Source organism: Oncorhynchus gorbuscha, linkage group LG25, assembly GCF_021184085.1.
Source record: "Oncorhynchus gorbuscha isolate QuinsamMale2020 ecotype Even-year linkage group LG25, OgorEven_v1.0, whole genome shotgun sequence".
Lineage (NCBI taxonomy): Eukaryota > Metazoa > Chordata > Actinopteri > Salmoniformes > Salmonidae > Oncorhynchus > Oncorhynchus gorbuscha.
The window spans coordinates 12,952,670-12,969,778 of NC_060197.1; the positions used below are offsets into that span (position 1 = coordinate 12,952,670).

Sequence of the window (17,109 nt, forward strand, 5' to 3'; positions counted from 1 at the left end):
TGCACTCACACTTCTTTTCTTTCTGGCACTGATTTTGCAGATAGCCACTATCTTGAGGTTGTATGGTTTTACTTGTAACGACTGTGATATATTGTGTTTGTTTTAACCTAGTTAAAGTCTGTGTGGATAAGAGCCTCTGCAAAATGACTGAAATGTAAAACTGTAAATGCAGACAAGAGGCGCTCCATGAGGGACGACACCATGTGGCAGCTGTATGAGTGGCAGCAGAGGCAGGCCTTCTCTAGGCAGGGCCCACCACCACCAGGCCACTACGGGACCCTGCCCAGCCCCAAGACCATGGGGAACATCTCTGTGCACCAGGGGGTGGCCCACTCCATCCCCACATCCCCCTCCCATGGATCCCTGGCCCTCTACCACACCTTCTCTCCTCCGGGCCAGCACCGCAGAGACAACCCACCAGGGTCAACCAGGTCCGAGGTGTCCTCACCCGTCTTCAGAGGGGACCAGACTATGACTATAGACCGCAGGCACAGGACTCACCTCACCAAGGTAACGGACAGGGAATGGACCACAATCATCTAAGCCAGTCTTACACATCAAAATAATCACCAGGGGTTTCAAGCACAGAGAAATGACTGGAATTGCTCTGCATTGAGCGGTAGTTATTTTGTTTATTTGAAAGCATTCATTTGACTGGTCTGCCAGTTCAAATCAGTACATGTAACAGAGCATCCTGCCCTCTTCCTGTCCTGTCTCTCTTTCTCTCTCTCAGTATAACTACCCACCTGACCGCCGGTCCATGCCAGCAGGCATCCCAGTGCAGACCATTACCCCACAGTCACTACAGGGCAAGACGGTGAGTCACCTAACAAACACTGACCTTCTTCCCCTCGTCTCTGCGTTCTTCTTCTCCTGTCCTCTCCCCTGTACTGTCCTATTTTCTCTCAACAACAATGCATTGTGAATGATATATGCTATTGGTATGATTTCAGTGTGACGCAAATACAAATCTGTTTTTGTGACGGGGGTAGAAACATGTTTATGAGGCACGCAATGTTTGACACGCAAGCTATCATGTATTACTGTCACTCTGTCATGCTACAATGGATAGCCTGTATGTGTACTGCATTTCTGTCAGAGTATGTGCCTCGTTACATTCTCTGCTGTCTTTTATTGCAAGCATTTGATGTTTCTGTCAGTAGCAGACACAATGTGATTTAAAATAATGGCATTGTCTTGGTGATGATACGGAAAGAGAGGAGAGTGGCACCAATCAAATTGCCTTCTAGCCGTGTCATCTCAAATTGAGTAGACTAGAATCAGCCGGAGAGATTGATATTCTGCACTGTTCATTTTGTAACTCTCTGAACATTATTGCGATTGCGTAACTTCAGTGGAACGCAATATTGTCAAGTGATTTGAAATGATCGCTTTTACTGAATATATTCTCTCTCATTTTCACATCCATTTGATGGAGAGTTAGTCCGTTTGGAGTCAGGGAACAGAGGGAGTTTATTTCTCCCCGACCATCTGAAGGTGTGGGTCCTATAGCCCAGCTCCAGCACAGGCCGAGACTCCAAACCAGTGTTTCCAAAGGCCTCTTGGGTTGTGCCTGAAGACTTGTCAGAGTTCTGGTTAGAATCATAGCTTTTGTAATCCCTGCCCTAACCTGTCACTGCTCTTCCTGTCACTCATTTCCAAACGGAAAATCAAGAGAGGTTTGGTTTATGTGTTTTGTTTTCATTGCTCTGCCGCTGGTGAATTGACTGTCTCGTTATCTCCTCTGTGTCTATGCTGCGTTGTGCAGCCAGAGGAGCTGACCCTGCTGTTAATAAAGCTGCGTCGGCAGCAGGCTGAGCTCAACAGCATCCGGGAGCACACTGTGGCTCAGCTAATGATCCTTAGCATGGAGGGGCCCAACGCCAAGGTTAGCACCAGGGAGGGTGCACATGCACAGCATGCCATTGGTCATCTCACGGGGCGTTGTTGATGTGCCATCTCCATGCAGCTCAAGGCTCTATGAGCAGGCCATGCATTCCAGTGAATGCATGTTCATTCCTACCTGTGTGGTTCAGTGGTGTATGGTTGAGTTTTGGTTTAGTTTTGTACTCATTTCAACCCTTTGGTGTGCTGCATTTGTCTGGCCTTGATTTCATCTTTTGAACTGTTGACGTGCAGAGGACAGCGTGGTATCATGCGATTGTCATGAGTATCATGTGATTGTCTGGAGTATCATGTGATTGTCTGCTGTAGTTTGATTTGATGTGTGGTGAACAAATCCTCTTGCAACTTCGGCTTTTGCATGGTTTTGATTTAGTTCAGTAATCAACAGTAAATGGCTGTGGTACTTTATGCTTCCGATTAATGCCAAAGCCACGGTAGCAACTTCCTCTTTCATCTCCATCTTTCACTATCAGCTTGTACCAGGTCTACTTCTATTTCCCACCGTTTCCCTTACTCCATCTCCTTCTCTCTTCCCTCTTTCTCCACTGCCTTCTGATGTTAGAGTGAGGTCCTGTCTCATCACCTTCAGAGGACCCTCATGTATCTGGACAGCCAGGTGAGGAGTACTGCTTTATCTCTGGTCTTTCTCTCTCTCTGTCTCTGTGTGTGTCTCTGTCTCTGTGTCTGTGTGTGTCTCTCAGGGTTAGGCACTCCTCAGGGTTGGTCATACACCCAGCTGCTCTCACTCTGCCCAGGGTTATCAGTGACTCAAATGCCAGGGCCGCACTCCTTTTTTTGTCTTTTCTATACTTTCTCTCCTTTTCACTCTTTTCTCTCCCCGGCCCTCCCGAAGCATATACCGTTCATTGCCGAATAGGAGCTGCGCAAACCTGCATTCCCCATGGGAGGACATATTGTCTAGCTCAGTACAAGAAAAGTAAAAAGTACTTTTAAACTTTTTAAAACGACTTTACTTGGCGTGGCAATGCTGCCCTAAGCTAATAAGCTTACTCATATGTGTTTTTGCTTGTATAGTTTGTTCAATCCCTGGAGAACATTCTTTATTACATTTCTTTTTAAAGAGTTCGTGCTTGAGAGAGCACGAGAGCAAACTTACACTTTTGAGGATGAAGGGAACCTTAAGGCATGTTGTGTTTTCGCATTGCGTTTTTAACTTGATAATGTGTACCTGTAGTAAGTCAGTCATGTCGTTGTCATAAGGTAATTAAGGCTGTATAGAAACAACCTCCGGGGTTCAGGTAAAGTGGCTAGGCCTAGTGACTGACGTTCTGACTAACGTGCACCCAGGCATCGGTAATCAGGGCAGACGTCTCAAGGGGTGGGGTGTTTATTTTTGGAGTTTAGAACTGGGTTTCCACGATAGATAAATAATTGAGTTCCTGTTCCTGAAAACGTCATGTGCAGCAGGAGAAACCACTCTACCATGTAGGACCTCACTTAGCGACTTCACTGAGTCAGATTGTGACCCCTCTAACCAATTGTGAAATGATTTGATCTGCCATATCAAAGGCTTTCACCTCTCATGGCAGACAGTTTCACAGCGGTTATGGATGAACTTGCCACCGCGCTCATTCCCCTGGTCCACAGGCTCCAATGCATACAATTGTTTTGCTATTTTGCTGGTAGATATTGGTCGGGGTTGATATAAACGATGACAGTAAGAAAAGAAGGGACAATATTGTCTTTGGACCCAACTGTGGCCTCCTTGTATCTACTGTAAATGTACTAGGACTTCTCCCAGGAGGTCTGAGTCTTTATGGTACCGGGGGTAGCTATAATCCCAGGGTTGTTGGCTCAAGCCCCTGGTCTCCCTCAATCACTAGTACCTTATGACAACAATGTGTTCTTTATTTCTATGGATCCTTTCTAGGCTGTGCTGCTGTGTTCACTAACTAACACCTATATTGTGCTGTTGTGTATTGTCGCTCCCTTCCACCCTGCCTAACTTCGAACTCCCACTAGACGAAGGACAATGAGCCGTTAATCTTCATGATTCACACTATGATTGAGAACTCTGCTCCAAGGCCTCAACTGTACCAGCAAGTAAGGTCTTATTGGCAAACCAATGACTCTTCTCCCGCACTCCTCTCCTCCCTCCATCATCGATCCCTCCTGTTTTTGTTCACATTGGATGCAGTCAGTCAGTCAGTCGTCGGTTCCCCCTCTTCCTGGTGTCGTGATCCCAACATTGTTTGCTAATTACCCTTCACGTGTTGATTTGACTACAGCACATCCTCTTCATCCATGTTTTGCTTTTTTTCGTCAGTCCGAGGTTGGACTGATGTTCGCATGGCTTATGGTGGATGCTACATAGCCATGCCCATCCTACCTCATTGTAACTTGATGGTATTGTTGCTGTTGGTTATTACGGTGGATGCTACTTCACAGCCATACCCCGTCTTCCTGCAATACCAATGCTGTTGATGATGGATCTTATGTTGGCTAGGCGCTGTACGCTCACAGTCAAATCAGCACCTCTCTTCTCTGTGCTTTTGTAATATTATGTTCAGTTTGTCCACATGGGTATGATAAGAGCTCAATGCAGAACATTTTGTTTATGTATTCAATGGAATTGACGTCCTTGTTCGGGTGGAGTGCGGGGGTATTTTATTTGTAGCTGGTGAAATTGTCCTGGAGGAGTACTGTGTGGGGTCCATAGTCTGGCCTTTCCACTGTGCTAAATGATCACTTTATTGCAGGCTTCTAATGGTATGATTTCAGCCCTGCTCTCTTGAACCTCCCCGTCTTTAGCCATGCTGGGTTTGAAAATCACCTGCCTGCTCCTTAACTGAAGTAGTGAGGAGTGTGAGGATGGCTGGTTTTCCCAGCTGTGTGTGTGTGTGTGTGTGTGTGTGTGTGTGTGTGTGTGTGTGTGTGTGTGTGTGTGTGTGTGTGTGTGTGTGTGTGTGTGTGCGTGCGCGCGTTAATGTGTGTGCCTCCGTGAGGGCCAGATTTAGCCCAGGTCTTTTAGAGGTTTTCATTAGTCAAGCTACAGCCATGACAGAGTGTACCGGGGGACAGTAATGAAGAGCGCACCAAGAGGACGGTAATTAGTGTGGCACAGGGCAGAGCTGCCAGCACAGAGGACTATACACCCAGCCTAGCCAACCACTACAGCAGCCCTCTAGCCTCTGTTAAGGTGTGTGTGTGAGAGAACATCCTCCTCTAGTCTCTGGTGACGACCTGATGCCAGTTTCCTGTCCTCTCCATAGCTTCTTCACACCCCTGGAGCCTCCATCAGTAGGACTGTTATCAGTGATGCTACTGAGGTGGAAAACACAGTCTGATTTCCCAGCAGAGGGGGCTGACACTCCTTATTATGAAATGGAAATTTGGGCTGAGAAGTTGTATCCGAACTGTTGGAAAGTCACAAGTTATGAGAAGAGAAGGTCATTGAAATTGCATGCATGCATTCACCCCTCTCTCTCTCTCTGGGCTTCATTGACCCTGTGGACAACTCCTTGTAAGGACACAGATATTTACCATGACAACCACATCACAATGAAGAACCAGGCCATGGGTGCATCTCAATACTCTAGCATTCTCTCCTCGTGTCTTCTCCTTTATCTGCACTGATCGGAAGATACTGTAACAATATGGTGGATACCTACTAGAAATGGGTTTTCACCAGTCCAGTTCTTTAACAAGGAGAGAAGTAGACTATTGAGAAGCACCCCATGTCATGGGTCTGTATTACAGGTTGTTTTGCTATCCCCTGTCTGTGTCTATCTTCCCACAGGCAGCCCAATTCTGATACATCTTCAACTAATTGGTATTTTGACCAATCACATCAGATCTTTTCAAATCAGAGCAGATCTGACTGTTCCAAAGACCATTTTAGTGAAAAGAAGATCACAATTGGGCTGCCTGTGTAAACACAGCATGTGTCTCTAAGGCTGTCTGGTGTTTCAGATCAGCCCCGAGGACTACAAAGACAACTCCTACAGCCACCAGAGGCCAGAGGACATAGACGTAAGACCTTTTATTATTGTCTTGTCTAGGTAGAGGGGAAACTATTCCTTTCCCTTTGCACATATCCTCTAGTCTAGACACACAGCAGTTGGCTTCCTAGACATAGATTGAAAGATTCAATTAAGTTCTGGAAAAATGGCTCTCTGGAAAAATCTGAATTCAATGCTGAATTCTTACCAACTACTGTGTGTGTGTGTGTGTGTGTGTGTGTGTGTGTGTGTGTGTGTGTGTGTGTGTGTGTGTGTGTGTGTGTGTGTGTGTGTGTGTGTGTGTGTGTGTGTGTGTGTGTGTGTGTGTTAACAACCACTGTGTGTGTTTCAGACTAAGCTGAGCAGACTATGTGAGCAGGACCAAGTGGTGAGAACACAGGAAGAGAAACTACAGCAACTACACAGAGAGAAGGTAACTACTGTACTCACTCTTTCAACTGACAACTTGCTTCACACACACAAAACACACACACACACACTGGGCTGTCTGAGGCTGGAGTAGACCTTTATTACACGGAGGGAGGGAGGGCTTACACACAATACCCCCATAATTTCAAAGTGGAATAACGATTTTAGACATTTTTACAAATTAATAACAAATCTATAAGTATTCAACCCTTTTGTTATGGCAAGCCTAAATAAGTTCAGGAGTACATGTCACGTAATAAGTTGCATGGACTCAATAATAATAGTGTGCAATAATAGTGTTTAACATGTTTTGTTTTTTTGACTACCTCATCTCTGTACCACACACACAATTAACGGTAAGGTCCCTCAGTCGAGCAGTGAATTTCAAACACAGATTCAACCACAAAGACCAGGGAGTGTTTCCAATGATTCGCATAGAAGGACACCTATTGGTAGATGGGTAAAAATAAAATAAAAAATCAGACGTTGGATATCCCATTGAACATGGTGAAGTTATTAATGACATTTTGGATGGTGTATCAGTACACCTATTCACTACAAAGATACAGGCGTCCTTCCTAACTCAGTTGCCGAAATGAAGGAAATGGCTTGGGGATTTCACCATGAGGAAAATCGTGACTTTAAAACAGTAATATAGTTTAATGGCTGTGATGGGAGAAAACTGAGGATGGTTGAACAACATTGCAGTTAATCCACAATACTAACCTAATTGACAGACTGAAAAGAAGGGAGCCTGTACAGAATAAAATATTCCAAAACATGCATCCTGTTTACAAGTCATACTGCAAAAAATGTGGCAAAGCAATTAATATTTTGTTTTAATACAAAGTGTTTTGTTTGGCGCAAATCTAATGCATCACATTACTGAGTACCCCTCTCCATATGTCCAAGCATAGTGGTGGCTGCATCATGTTATGGGTATGTTTGTAATCATTAAGGACTGGGTAGTTTTTCCAGGATAAAAAAAAACTAAATGGAGCTAGGAAAAGGAAAATCCTAGAGGAAAACCTGGTACAGTCTGATTTCCACAAGACACTGGGAGATGGATTCACCTTTCAGAAGGACAATAACCTAATACACAAGGTCAAATCTACACTGGAGTTGCTTACCAAGAAGACTGTGATTGTTCCTGAGAGGCCGAGTTCTAGTTTTGACTTTAATCTGCTTGAAAATCTATTGCAAGACGTGAAAATGGTTGTCTAGCAATGGTCAACAACCAATTTGACAGAGCTTGAAGAATTTTGAAGAGCGACTTAGAGACCCAGAAAGACTCACTGCTGTAATCGCTGCCAAAGGTGCTTGACTCGGGTGTGAATACTTATGTAAATTAGATTTCTGTATTTCATTTTCAATAAATTTGCAAACATTTCTAAAAACAAGTTTTCACTTTGTCATTATGGGGTGTTGTGACAAATGAGTTATTTAAATGTTTTATTTTATTCAGGCTATAACAAAATAAAATGTGGAATAAGGTGGTATGAATACTTTCTCATGGTCACTCCAAGACTACCATCCCTCCTCTGCCAGGCTTGTACCACAGGTACACAGTGTATAGACAAGCTAGCAGACTCACAGCTGGGAACTGACTCTCTCTCTCTCAGACAGCTGCCCTAGCCTGCCCCCTAGAGTCCTGGGACTGACGGTACACCCTTTTGATGGTGGAGATGCTTTGATAATGTTTGGTTGGTTCTTTGCCTGTGGTTCTGTTTGTGTATCTGTGTGTAGATGTCAGACAATTGTTCGCTGTAGATGTTGTGCTGACCTGTGTTGTCGTCGTCTTCTTTCTTTCTTTCTTTCTTCCTTCTTCTTCCTATCTCTCTGCAGCACACCCTGGAGACGGCTTTGCTGTCTGCCAGTCAGGAGATAGAGCAGAGCTCTGACAACCCAGCAGCTGTACAGAGCCTTATACAGCAGAGAGATGTACTGCAGAATGGACTGCTCAGTACCTGTAGAGAACTGGCACGAGTCAACACTGTGCGTTCATATGTATACACACACACACACACTGTACATGCAGATGTCAACACAAACACACACACACTGATCAGCACCTGTCAAGATCGCTCCAGGGTCAATGCTGTGAGTCAGTGCACACACACATAAACAAGCGCACACACACACAGACTGTCTAGTAGTGACACCCTCTTGTCTCACAGGAGTTGGAGCGGTCGTGGAGGGAGTATGATAAAATGGAGTCTGGTGTCTCTCTGGCCAAAACCAACCTGTTGGAACAGCTAGAGGCCCTGGGCAGCCCACAGGTAAGTCTCTGTCACTCAGTCTCAACCACTCACTCACATGCAATCACACATTTGCAAAGATGGAGAGTGTTTTTGATCCTTTTCTGTCACTGTGTGAGCAGACGGAACCTCCCAGCCAGCAGCATGTCCACATCCAGAAGGAGCTGTGGAGGATCCAGGATGTGATGGAGGCTCTGGCCAAGAACAAACCCCAGAGGACCACTGACACTGGTTTCCTTGGTTCCAAACCCATCTCAAACCTACAGAAGAACGAGGTGAGTCTCACTTCTCCTTTGTGGATCAAGAAAAACATCAGAATATGTCAGATAAATAGAACCTGTGCATGGAGTCTTTGTGAACTGATTTAGAGCTGTCCGTAGCCTACATGTGAGACGGATGGGAGCCAGATAGCTCCACTCAATGCCACAAGGAGGCTGTGCTGATCTGTCTACGCAGGGTCTCGTGTGGCATGCTGTTGTCCCAAGAGTGTCTCAACAACAACAACTTTCTATCTATCCTCTCCTCATGCGGCAGCCGGTGACCTTGTTCCGGTCACTCTGTCCTCTCACGGAGGGGGACCGTCAGCCCCCCCCCGCCCGCCCCTCCCCCAGTCCTACGGCTCAACAGAGCGCCCTCCCGCTGTACCCCCCCTTCCCTCCCCCCTCGGGCACCCGTCCGCCACCACACACAAGCAAGCACGGCCAGAGGAACGGAACACACAGCAGTGTAAGACACGCTGACCCCTCACGCCTGACCCTTCATCCCTGTCGTTGTGCTTCATCATCGCTACTTGCCCTTAAGCACAGATCTAGGATCTGTTTAACTTCACCAAATAAATTCTAATCTTAACCGTTAGGGCGAGGTAATACAAAACTGATCTTAGGTCGGTGTCTAGGGGCAACTTTATCCTACTCTGTACAAGACCAGTACACATTGACCCCTGACCCTCCACCTTTACCCTCACCATACATGGTTCATCTCTCATTGCCAACTTGGGTCACGGTTGTGACTCTTTTCATTTGCTCTGAATCATTTGTCATTTGTTTTAACATTAGTCTACATTTAGGTTTTTCCCTGCCTCTTACCCTGGAGTGTTGAGTTTGACGTATTCATTCCTTGGGTTTATCATCTGTTTGCCCTTCGGTTTGGCTTGTTCTTGTTTCCATGGAAGCGTGTGTGATTGTGTGCTTCCACCCCAGTTGTCATTCTGACTGTGTCTGAGTGCTGTGCTGCGGTCTGCCTACTCTTAGTGTTTGGGCTGCCCGTTAACAGTTTTCTGCTCTTTGCAGCACCTTTTTTAATTTCCCCTGACTGTCCATCGGTCACATCCACCATGACCACTTTGTGACCTGCGTGTGAGCGTGCGGGCGTGCGCACGTGCCTGTGCGTGTTTCCTATGTGTGCACCTCTCAGTGTGCTGACTCTCTGTCCCTCTACAGCAAGGCCCAGACTACCGTCTGTATAAGAGTGAGCCAGAGCTCACCACTGTAGCTGAGGAGGTGGACGATAACAACGGAGAGGACAATGACAAGGACAGACTACAGACAGGGCTGACCACTGACAAGGAGCCTGCGGCCACTAAAGGTCAGTCACTGTCTGTCAACAAAGTCCTGTTTGGTCACCCTGGTGCCGCTGTTTCAAGGTGGATACGGGCTAGCGTCAAAACTATTGTAATTCAAGTTGTAATTAGAAATTCCATACAAAGTAAACTTATAAAGAGTATTATAAGTATGATTCATAAGTACTCTATTAACTGAATATTAAAAAATGTAACACCCCAAATGGCTTTGTAACTGACTTAGTCCCCCTCCCCTCCCAGTCCTATTAGGAGTACCAGTCTACCCAGTGGGTATCGTGCCCCCCAGGACCAAATCCCCCATGATCCCCCCAGAGTCCTGCACCATCGCCTCCTACGTCACCCTGAGGAAGAGCAAGAAGTCTGACCCCAGGACTGTAAGCCTGACTCAGCACTTTAGGGAATAGCAGGGGAACTGAACTATATACTGACCCTAGAAAACATGTTAGAAACAGTTTGACTGACAGGACAGCACTGATTTTGGATTTGGAGGTGCCACTGTTGCTATTCATTCCCTGCCATTTTTACCACTACAAAAGCTGGAGATGGATATAATATGTCACCAATAGACAGGCAGATAAAACATTCTCGGTGTAAAAATAATCCAACGTGTCTGATCCCTGCTCCACTGCTCCCCCTGTAGGACCGTCCTCACAGTGCGGTGGAGCAGACGTGCGGACCGGGGGAGAGGGAGAGCGGCAGAGCCAGGATGAGTGTAGAGGAGCAGCTGGAGAGGATCAGGCGACACCAGCAGGCCTCGCTCAAGGAGAAGAAGAGAAGTAGCAGCAGTATTTCCCCCTCACGCTCTCCATCCTTCTCCAAGGAGAACCCCTTCATTACACAGGTAAGTCCTCCTCTGTTTGGTGTGTGTGTGTTTGATAGGACTTGATGTGTACATGACAACAGAGACAGCTGAGGGGGGGTGTCTGTGTGTTGAGTGTGTGTGTGTTGATAAACCTTGTTTCTCAGCGTCATGTACACACTGTTAAAACTGAGTTATTCATTTGGCATGTGTGTCTACCACAGGTCAGGCGAGAGGTGGTGTTCTCCAGAGGCACCCAGGAGCTGGAGGCAGCACTGCAAGACCTGGAGGAGGTCAGAGACCGAGTTACAGAGCAGCTGGAGAGGGACAGAACTGCAGCCGTGGAGCTGGAGAGAGACCGAGGTGCAGAACTGGAGCTGGAGAGAGACAGGGCTGCAGCAGCTGCTGAAGAAGAAATGGAGAGGGGTCGAGCTGCAATAGAAAAACTGGAGCGAGACATGACTGAGGTGGCTGCAGTGGTGGAGCAGGAGATGGCCAGGACTGCTGTGGCTGTAGAAGAGGAGTTGGACAGGGCTGCAGAATTGGAGCTGGAGAGAGACCGGGCCGCAGTAGCAGCAGCTGCAGAAGAATTGGAGAGGGCTAGAGCTGCAGCTGAAGAACTAGTCAGAGGGAGGACTGCAGTGTCTCCAGAAGAGGCGCTGGATATCGACACGGCTGCAGTGGTGGAGTTGGAGATGGAAATCACTGTGGTGGAGGAGATCAGCTACAGAGCTGAGGAGGTGGATGTCATCCCTGTCCCCAGGCTGAGTGAGGAGGAGCCACAGCCCCGTACGGAGAGCTCCAACATGGACACAGAGGTACGGGAGTGTCCCTACTCACACAGACCACCAGGGAGCAGTCTGCCATACATATTCTATCATTTGATACGCATGTTGATGACTAGTAGGAGTGGTGACTGACTCAGCATGGTGTACTGTAACTCTGTATGAATAGGACAGATCCATACCAAGGATGCACAGAGAGGACACTACTGATGATGCATTCCTTTACTGAAAAATGAACGTTTTCAAAGAAAGTATTTATTCAGAGATAAAGGATAGACTTGAAACGCATTCCCCGTCCAAGGACAAATGTATATCTGATCCAATAACGTTGAGCTAAGATTGTTTCAGGGTTTTTAGGGTGTAAGTGGCTGTGTTGTGTTGGCAGCAGCCTGGTCTCCGTGTTAATGTCCTTTAATCTGATCTGGGAGGCTAATGGAGGCTTTGTGGGCGTGAGGAGGATCCAGCCTGGATTTAGAGGTTTATCTCTGGGCCTCGGCCCAGCCGTGGTGACTCACACTGGGCTACAGAGAGAGACGCACCTCTCTGAGCTGGCCTGAGCTCCACGGAATCTCATGATCTGATGATGATGTTGGATCGATTAATGTCCTCTAATATAGTTGCCCAATTTTAAAATTATGTTTGCGAGAGCTGCTTAAGACCATTGGTTATCACCATGCCCTTTATACCGGTGTGTCTCAACTCCAGTCCTTGTGGATCATCTACAGTACACGTTTTTGTTGTAGCCCCGAGACAAACATCGGTGATTCATCTCATGGAGGGCCTGATGATTACTTGACAAGTTGAATCAGGTGTGCTTGTCCAGGGGCTAGAATAAAAATGTGTACCGCTGGTGTTGCTCAAGGACGGGAGTTTCTTCAGATCCCCAAATACCGAAGAGGTAGCCTCTAGGGGTTGACATTAGACCACCATGGTCGTGTTCAGTAGGGCATATGAAAATAAGAGCTCCATTTCAAATCATATTTTTCTGTTTGGTACCTCCTGAACACAGACTGTAGTCTGGGCTATCTCACTGTCCGTGTGTTTGCAGGTGTCAGAGACCCAGGTGATGGTGATATCAGATCAGGGTGTGAAGCCCTTGTATGTACAGTACCTGATCCCTGGACAACATCAACAGCAGGGGGAGAGGGAGACAGAGAGGAGAAACACCCACACTCCCAGCACCGTCATTCCCCACAACAGGTGAGACTAGCTGGGCCTCACCAGGACATATCTTAGCCTCTCTGGATCGATAGCAACTTTGACCCTTTTTGAATACTTCAAAACCATCCCTTCCTTCATCCAACTGTATTTAGATCAGTGACTACCTCATTAAAGGCAGAAAAGAAGGATGCATTTTGTAAGTATTGGAGTAAGGCCTGAATGTGAAGGTGTGACTGTGCCAGTTTGCCAGCTGCTGTGTCAGAAGCACTGACTCCTGAACCTGAGGAGGATGTGATGCAGAGTGAGGCGATGCGAGGGGAGGCCCCGGAGCATGAGACCCAGGGGAACAACATTGACATATCCTATGAACTACCAGCAGAGGGAGCTAAACTCAACAACCTGATGGCAGGTTTGAGAACACAGTCAGAAATCGCTTTGTTAATGATGATTGGTTGATGGATTGATATGTAACTGATAAATGTCAAAGCACTTACGTATAGTACCAGTCAAAGGTTTGGACCCTACTCATTCAAGGGTTTTTCTTTATTTGTACTAGTTTTCTACATTGTAGAAGAATATTGAAGACATCAAAAATATAAAATAACACGTATGGAATCATGTAGTAACCAAAAAAAGTGTTAAATAAATCAAAATATATTTGAGATTATTTAAATTAGCCAACTTTTGCCTTGATGACAGCTTTGCACACTCTTGGCATTCTCTCAACCAGCTTCATAAGAAATGCTTTTCCAACAGTCTTGCTGAGCAGTTGTTGGCTACTTTTCTTTCACTCTGCGGTCCAACTCATCTCAATTGGGTTGAGGTTGGATGACTGTGGAGACCAGGTCATCTGATGCAGCACTCCATCACTCTCCTTCTTGGTCAAAAAGCCCTTACACAGCCTGGAGGTGTGTTGGGTCATTGTCTTGTTGAAAAACAAATGATAGTCCCACTAAGCACAAACCAGATGAGATGGTGTATCATTGCAGAATGCTGTGGTAGCCATGCTGGTTAAGTGTACCTTGAATTCAAAATAAATCATAGACCGTGTCACCAGCAAAGCACCATCACACCACCTCCTCCATGCTTCAAGGTGGGAACCACACATGTGGAGATCATCATTCACCTACTCTGCGTCTCACGAAGACACGGCGGTTGGAACCAAAAATCTCAAATTTGGACTCATCAAACCAAAGGACACATTTCCACCGGTCTAAGTCCATTGCTTGTGTTTCTTGGTCCAATCAAGTCTCTTCTTATTGGTGTCCTTGAATGAGTAGATGTCCAAACTTTTGACTGGTACTGTATGTGTTGTGGGTTTGCCCCGTGTGTGTTGTTTGCAGTGAAAAGCCTGCCCTGTCCGCCCCAGTCCTCCTCTCCGTCTCCTCCTCAACTCACTGACGGATCCCACTTCATGTGTGTGTAGACGTTTCGAGGAGGTGGTTATGTGAACTCAACTACACTCAGTAAGAGACTTCTCTGTCGTTACCTACAACCATTGACCTTTACTCATCTCTACCCATCAACCCCTAAACTCCAGGGCCCAAAGCTCAGTGATTTACCCTCCAATCGACACAGATTTGGAGGGTAAATCGACACAGCAGGCAATATCACACCAGCCATTTTAACACAGCCATAATTTATAGTCTAATCAAAAAGTACTCTCGGGTCATGTCAGCGTAAACAGTTTCTCAGATTTATTTTAGACATTTTGGCTTGTGACCTCAGCTATTTTTGTCTCTTCACCTCTTTCCTCTTTTCTTTCTCTTCCCTCTTTCCACTCGCCCCTGCAGCCCAGACATTGACCTTTGTGAGCAGTGACTCATAAGCGATGCCAGTCTGAAGATCCAAGATGGCATCCTACAGAGCCAAGATGGCACCAGTCAGCCTGCACAGAGCATGCCCAGTAGCTCTCTGTGTGTATACAGTAGAAACGACTGTAGCCAGACAGACAGAAAGAGTAGATCCACAGGCCTGCTCGTATTACTTACTGCCTGCCTACACAATAACTGCGAAACAAAACTCTCTCATTCACACAGAGATCTCAGAGGACAAGATAGTATTACAGGGTGATAATTGATTATTATTACAGGTATTATGATGGTCTGTTATTTTGGACATGTTCTGTGAGGATGCGTTGAGTGTCTATGAGCTGAGCACTGCTGTAACGAGGAGGGGACTGTACAGTTGTAAATAAGAACATTAGAAGAGTCTCACACTGGGAAGATCTCAATTGCATACTCCTCGCGTCCTGTCTCCTCTTCTCCTTCTCAAAACCCACTGGAGGAGAAGGTCAGACGGGAGGGACCTATGGCTTTCTCATCCAATGGGTTTTGAGAAGGAGACGAGGACCTGAGGACTCGAGGAGAATGCATTTGAGATTGTCACACGCTATGGAGAGGGCCAAGCAACAAATCTACACACACGAAGGCAGTGCTTTACTTTAACCACACGGGGGCGCCAATATTCTCTTACGGGTTTTATTTTTTTTACTGGTTTTACTCCCATATACGTTTTTAATATGAGGCCCTAAAAGTTTAATTTTCCACATATTCTACACTGCACATTCCCCCATTGTTCATACACATTGTTAATATATAAATATATAAAACATATAGAATGAACTATCTATACAATGGGTTTATACTTCAATAAGGTGCCACCATATTGCTGCTGATGGACAGAGTTTAAATATTTTATTAAGGTTGTGTTTATTTATGTCGGGAGGATCGGGATCTGGTCGCCGCCAACAACCACATGTGAATGTCCTGGATTAGAATTGATCTGCTTTCTGTTTTTTTTCCTTTCTTTCTATGGCTGAGATTTAAAGTAAAATCTAGATGAAAGATAAAATAGTTTTATGAGATTAGGGGTTGTGTGTTAGATTCTGTCTGGTTGTGTGTTAGATTCTGTCTGGTTGTGTGGAGTCCTGGACAGAGAGAAGAGAATAGCACATGTATAAGCAATAAGCAGGCATTTTGTTCCTCTAGGACTTCAAATATAATGTACATAAATGTAAAGTTTCATTGTGTAAATGATGTACACCATAGAAAGAGCAGAGCAGAAATTGTAACTGAGGTTATTATTATTAGAGTTAATATGCAAAATGTTCATATCTCATCTGTTTTATATCATGTGAAATAAATGTTGATGTTCTTAACTGCGGTTGGAGTTTATGTTGTTAGGAAACATGCTAAGTGTTTACATTTTTGTACCTTTATTTAACTAGGCAAGTCGGATAAGAACAAATTCTTATTTTCAATGACAGCCTAGGAACAGTGGGTTAACTGCCTTGTTCAGGGGCAGAACGACTTTGTCAGCTCGGGGATTCGATCTTGCAGCCTTCTGGTGACTAGTCCAACGCTGTAACAACTAGGCTACCTGCCACCCCCACATTTAAAAATAATAATAATAATAAATAAAAAATTGGGAGAAGGAATTCAAATTCCAATGATTCCTGCTGTTTTGGTTTTATGTTACATGATTTGCTGATCACTGATGAGATAGAAGCTCTGATGGTGCTGCAGAGGAGACATTGACAAACTTTGTAAAGGTCAAGAAACTCCATTCTGCATTGTTGAGGGACTGGGACTCTCTGGCCTTCAACTGGAAGTGTGTCCTAAAGGCCAGTAGCTTGGTAAATGAATGATCTCTGCTCTGGACAATGCCACTCACACTAGACGCAGCCAGGTCATCGACACAATAAGGTCAGTTACCTCCATTCACACCCTCTTGCCCCATCCTTCCCCCTCCCTCCTCTGTTCATGCTATGCCCATTTGCCAAACTTTGACAGATATTAGTAGTGATACTTCCATTATGTTAATGAGGCTCTGACTCTTTTGTGGTCCCTGTCTGTAGCACTCTGTGGATATGTGGGTCTGATTCCCTTCCACTAGTTCCAACCCTTTCCATGCCTCCTACCCAGTAGTTCCTAATCCCTACCACCTTACGTATTTAGTATTTTATTAGGATCCCGTTAGATACTCTTCTTGGGGTCCACTGAATATCAGTCAGTGCAGACATTCCATCAAGTTCCAGCAATGGAGTCCAACTTGCACTGGACACTGGAATGGTCTCTTGAATGGCAATGCCTGTACTTGAAGAATCCATCACGGTCCCCTACCATACTTTTACTACAGAGTAAGACCTGGAGGTCATGAAGATAAAATATATCCGCTTTGATGAATTGGCATTAAAGTCTAGGCTTTATGCAAAAAATGCAATTAACAT

At 45.6% G+C, this 17,109-nt stretch overlaps 1 protein-coding gene across 7 annotated transcripts in view; it reads left to right on the top strand.

The window, feature by feature from the left end:
- The window catches only part of LOC124014216 (pleckstrin homology domain-containing family A member 5-like), a 164,770-nt gene extending 148,732 nt beyond the window's left edge, over positions 1-16,038 (top strand). For 2 of the 7 annotated variants that reach the window (XM_046328992.1, XM_046328995.1), the window contains 18 exons: positions 173-510; positions 734-817; positions 1,769-1,888; positions 2,468-2,521; positions 3,889-3,969; positions 5,839-5,898; positions 6,220-6,300; positions 8,142-8,291; positions 8,474-8,575; positions 8,677-8,829; positions 9,994-10,138; positions 10,374-10,507; positions 10,774-10,974; positions 11,157-11,750; positions 12,766-12,917; positions 13,121-13,287; positions 14,222-14,344; positions 14,672-16,038. In XM_046328992.1, coding sequence (XP_046184948.1) covers positions 173-510; positions 734-817; positions 1,769-1,888; positions 2,468-2,521; positions 3,889-3,969; positions 5,839-5,898; positions 6,220-6,300; positions 8,142-8,291; positions 8,474-8,575; positions 8,677-8,829; positions 9,994-10,138; positions 10,374-10,507; positions 10,774-10,974; positions 11,157-11,750; positions 12,766-12,917; positions 13,121-13,287; positions 14,222-14,304 — 2,699 coding nt within the window. In that variant the 3' untranslated portion in view covers positions 14,305-14,344; positions 14,672-16,038. The remainder of the gene's footprint in view (positions 1-172; positions 511-733; positions 818-1,768; positions 1,889-2,467; positions 2,522-3,888; positions 3,970-5,838; positions 5,899-6,219; positions 6,301-8,141; positions 8,292-8,473; positions 8,576-8,676; positions 8,830-9,993; positions 10,139-10,373; positions 10,508-10,773; positions 10,975-11,156; positions 11,751-12,765; positions 12,918-13,120; positions 13,288-14,221; positions 14,345-14,671) is intronic. The other 5 variants (XR_006834984.1, XM_046328993.1, XM_046328994.1 and 2 more) reach the window with 5 other exon arrangements.
- The last annotated feature ends 1,071 nt before the right edge of the window (positions 16,039-17,109 follow it).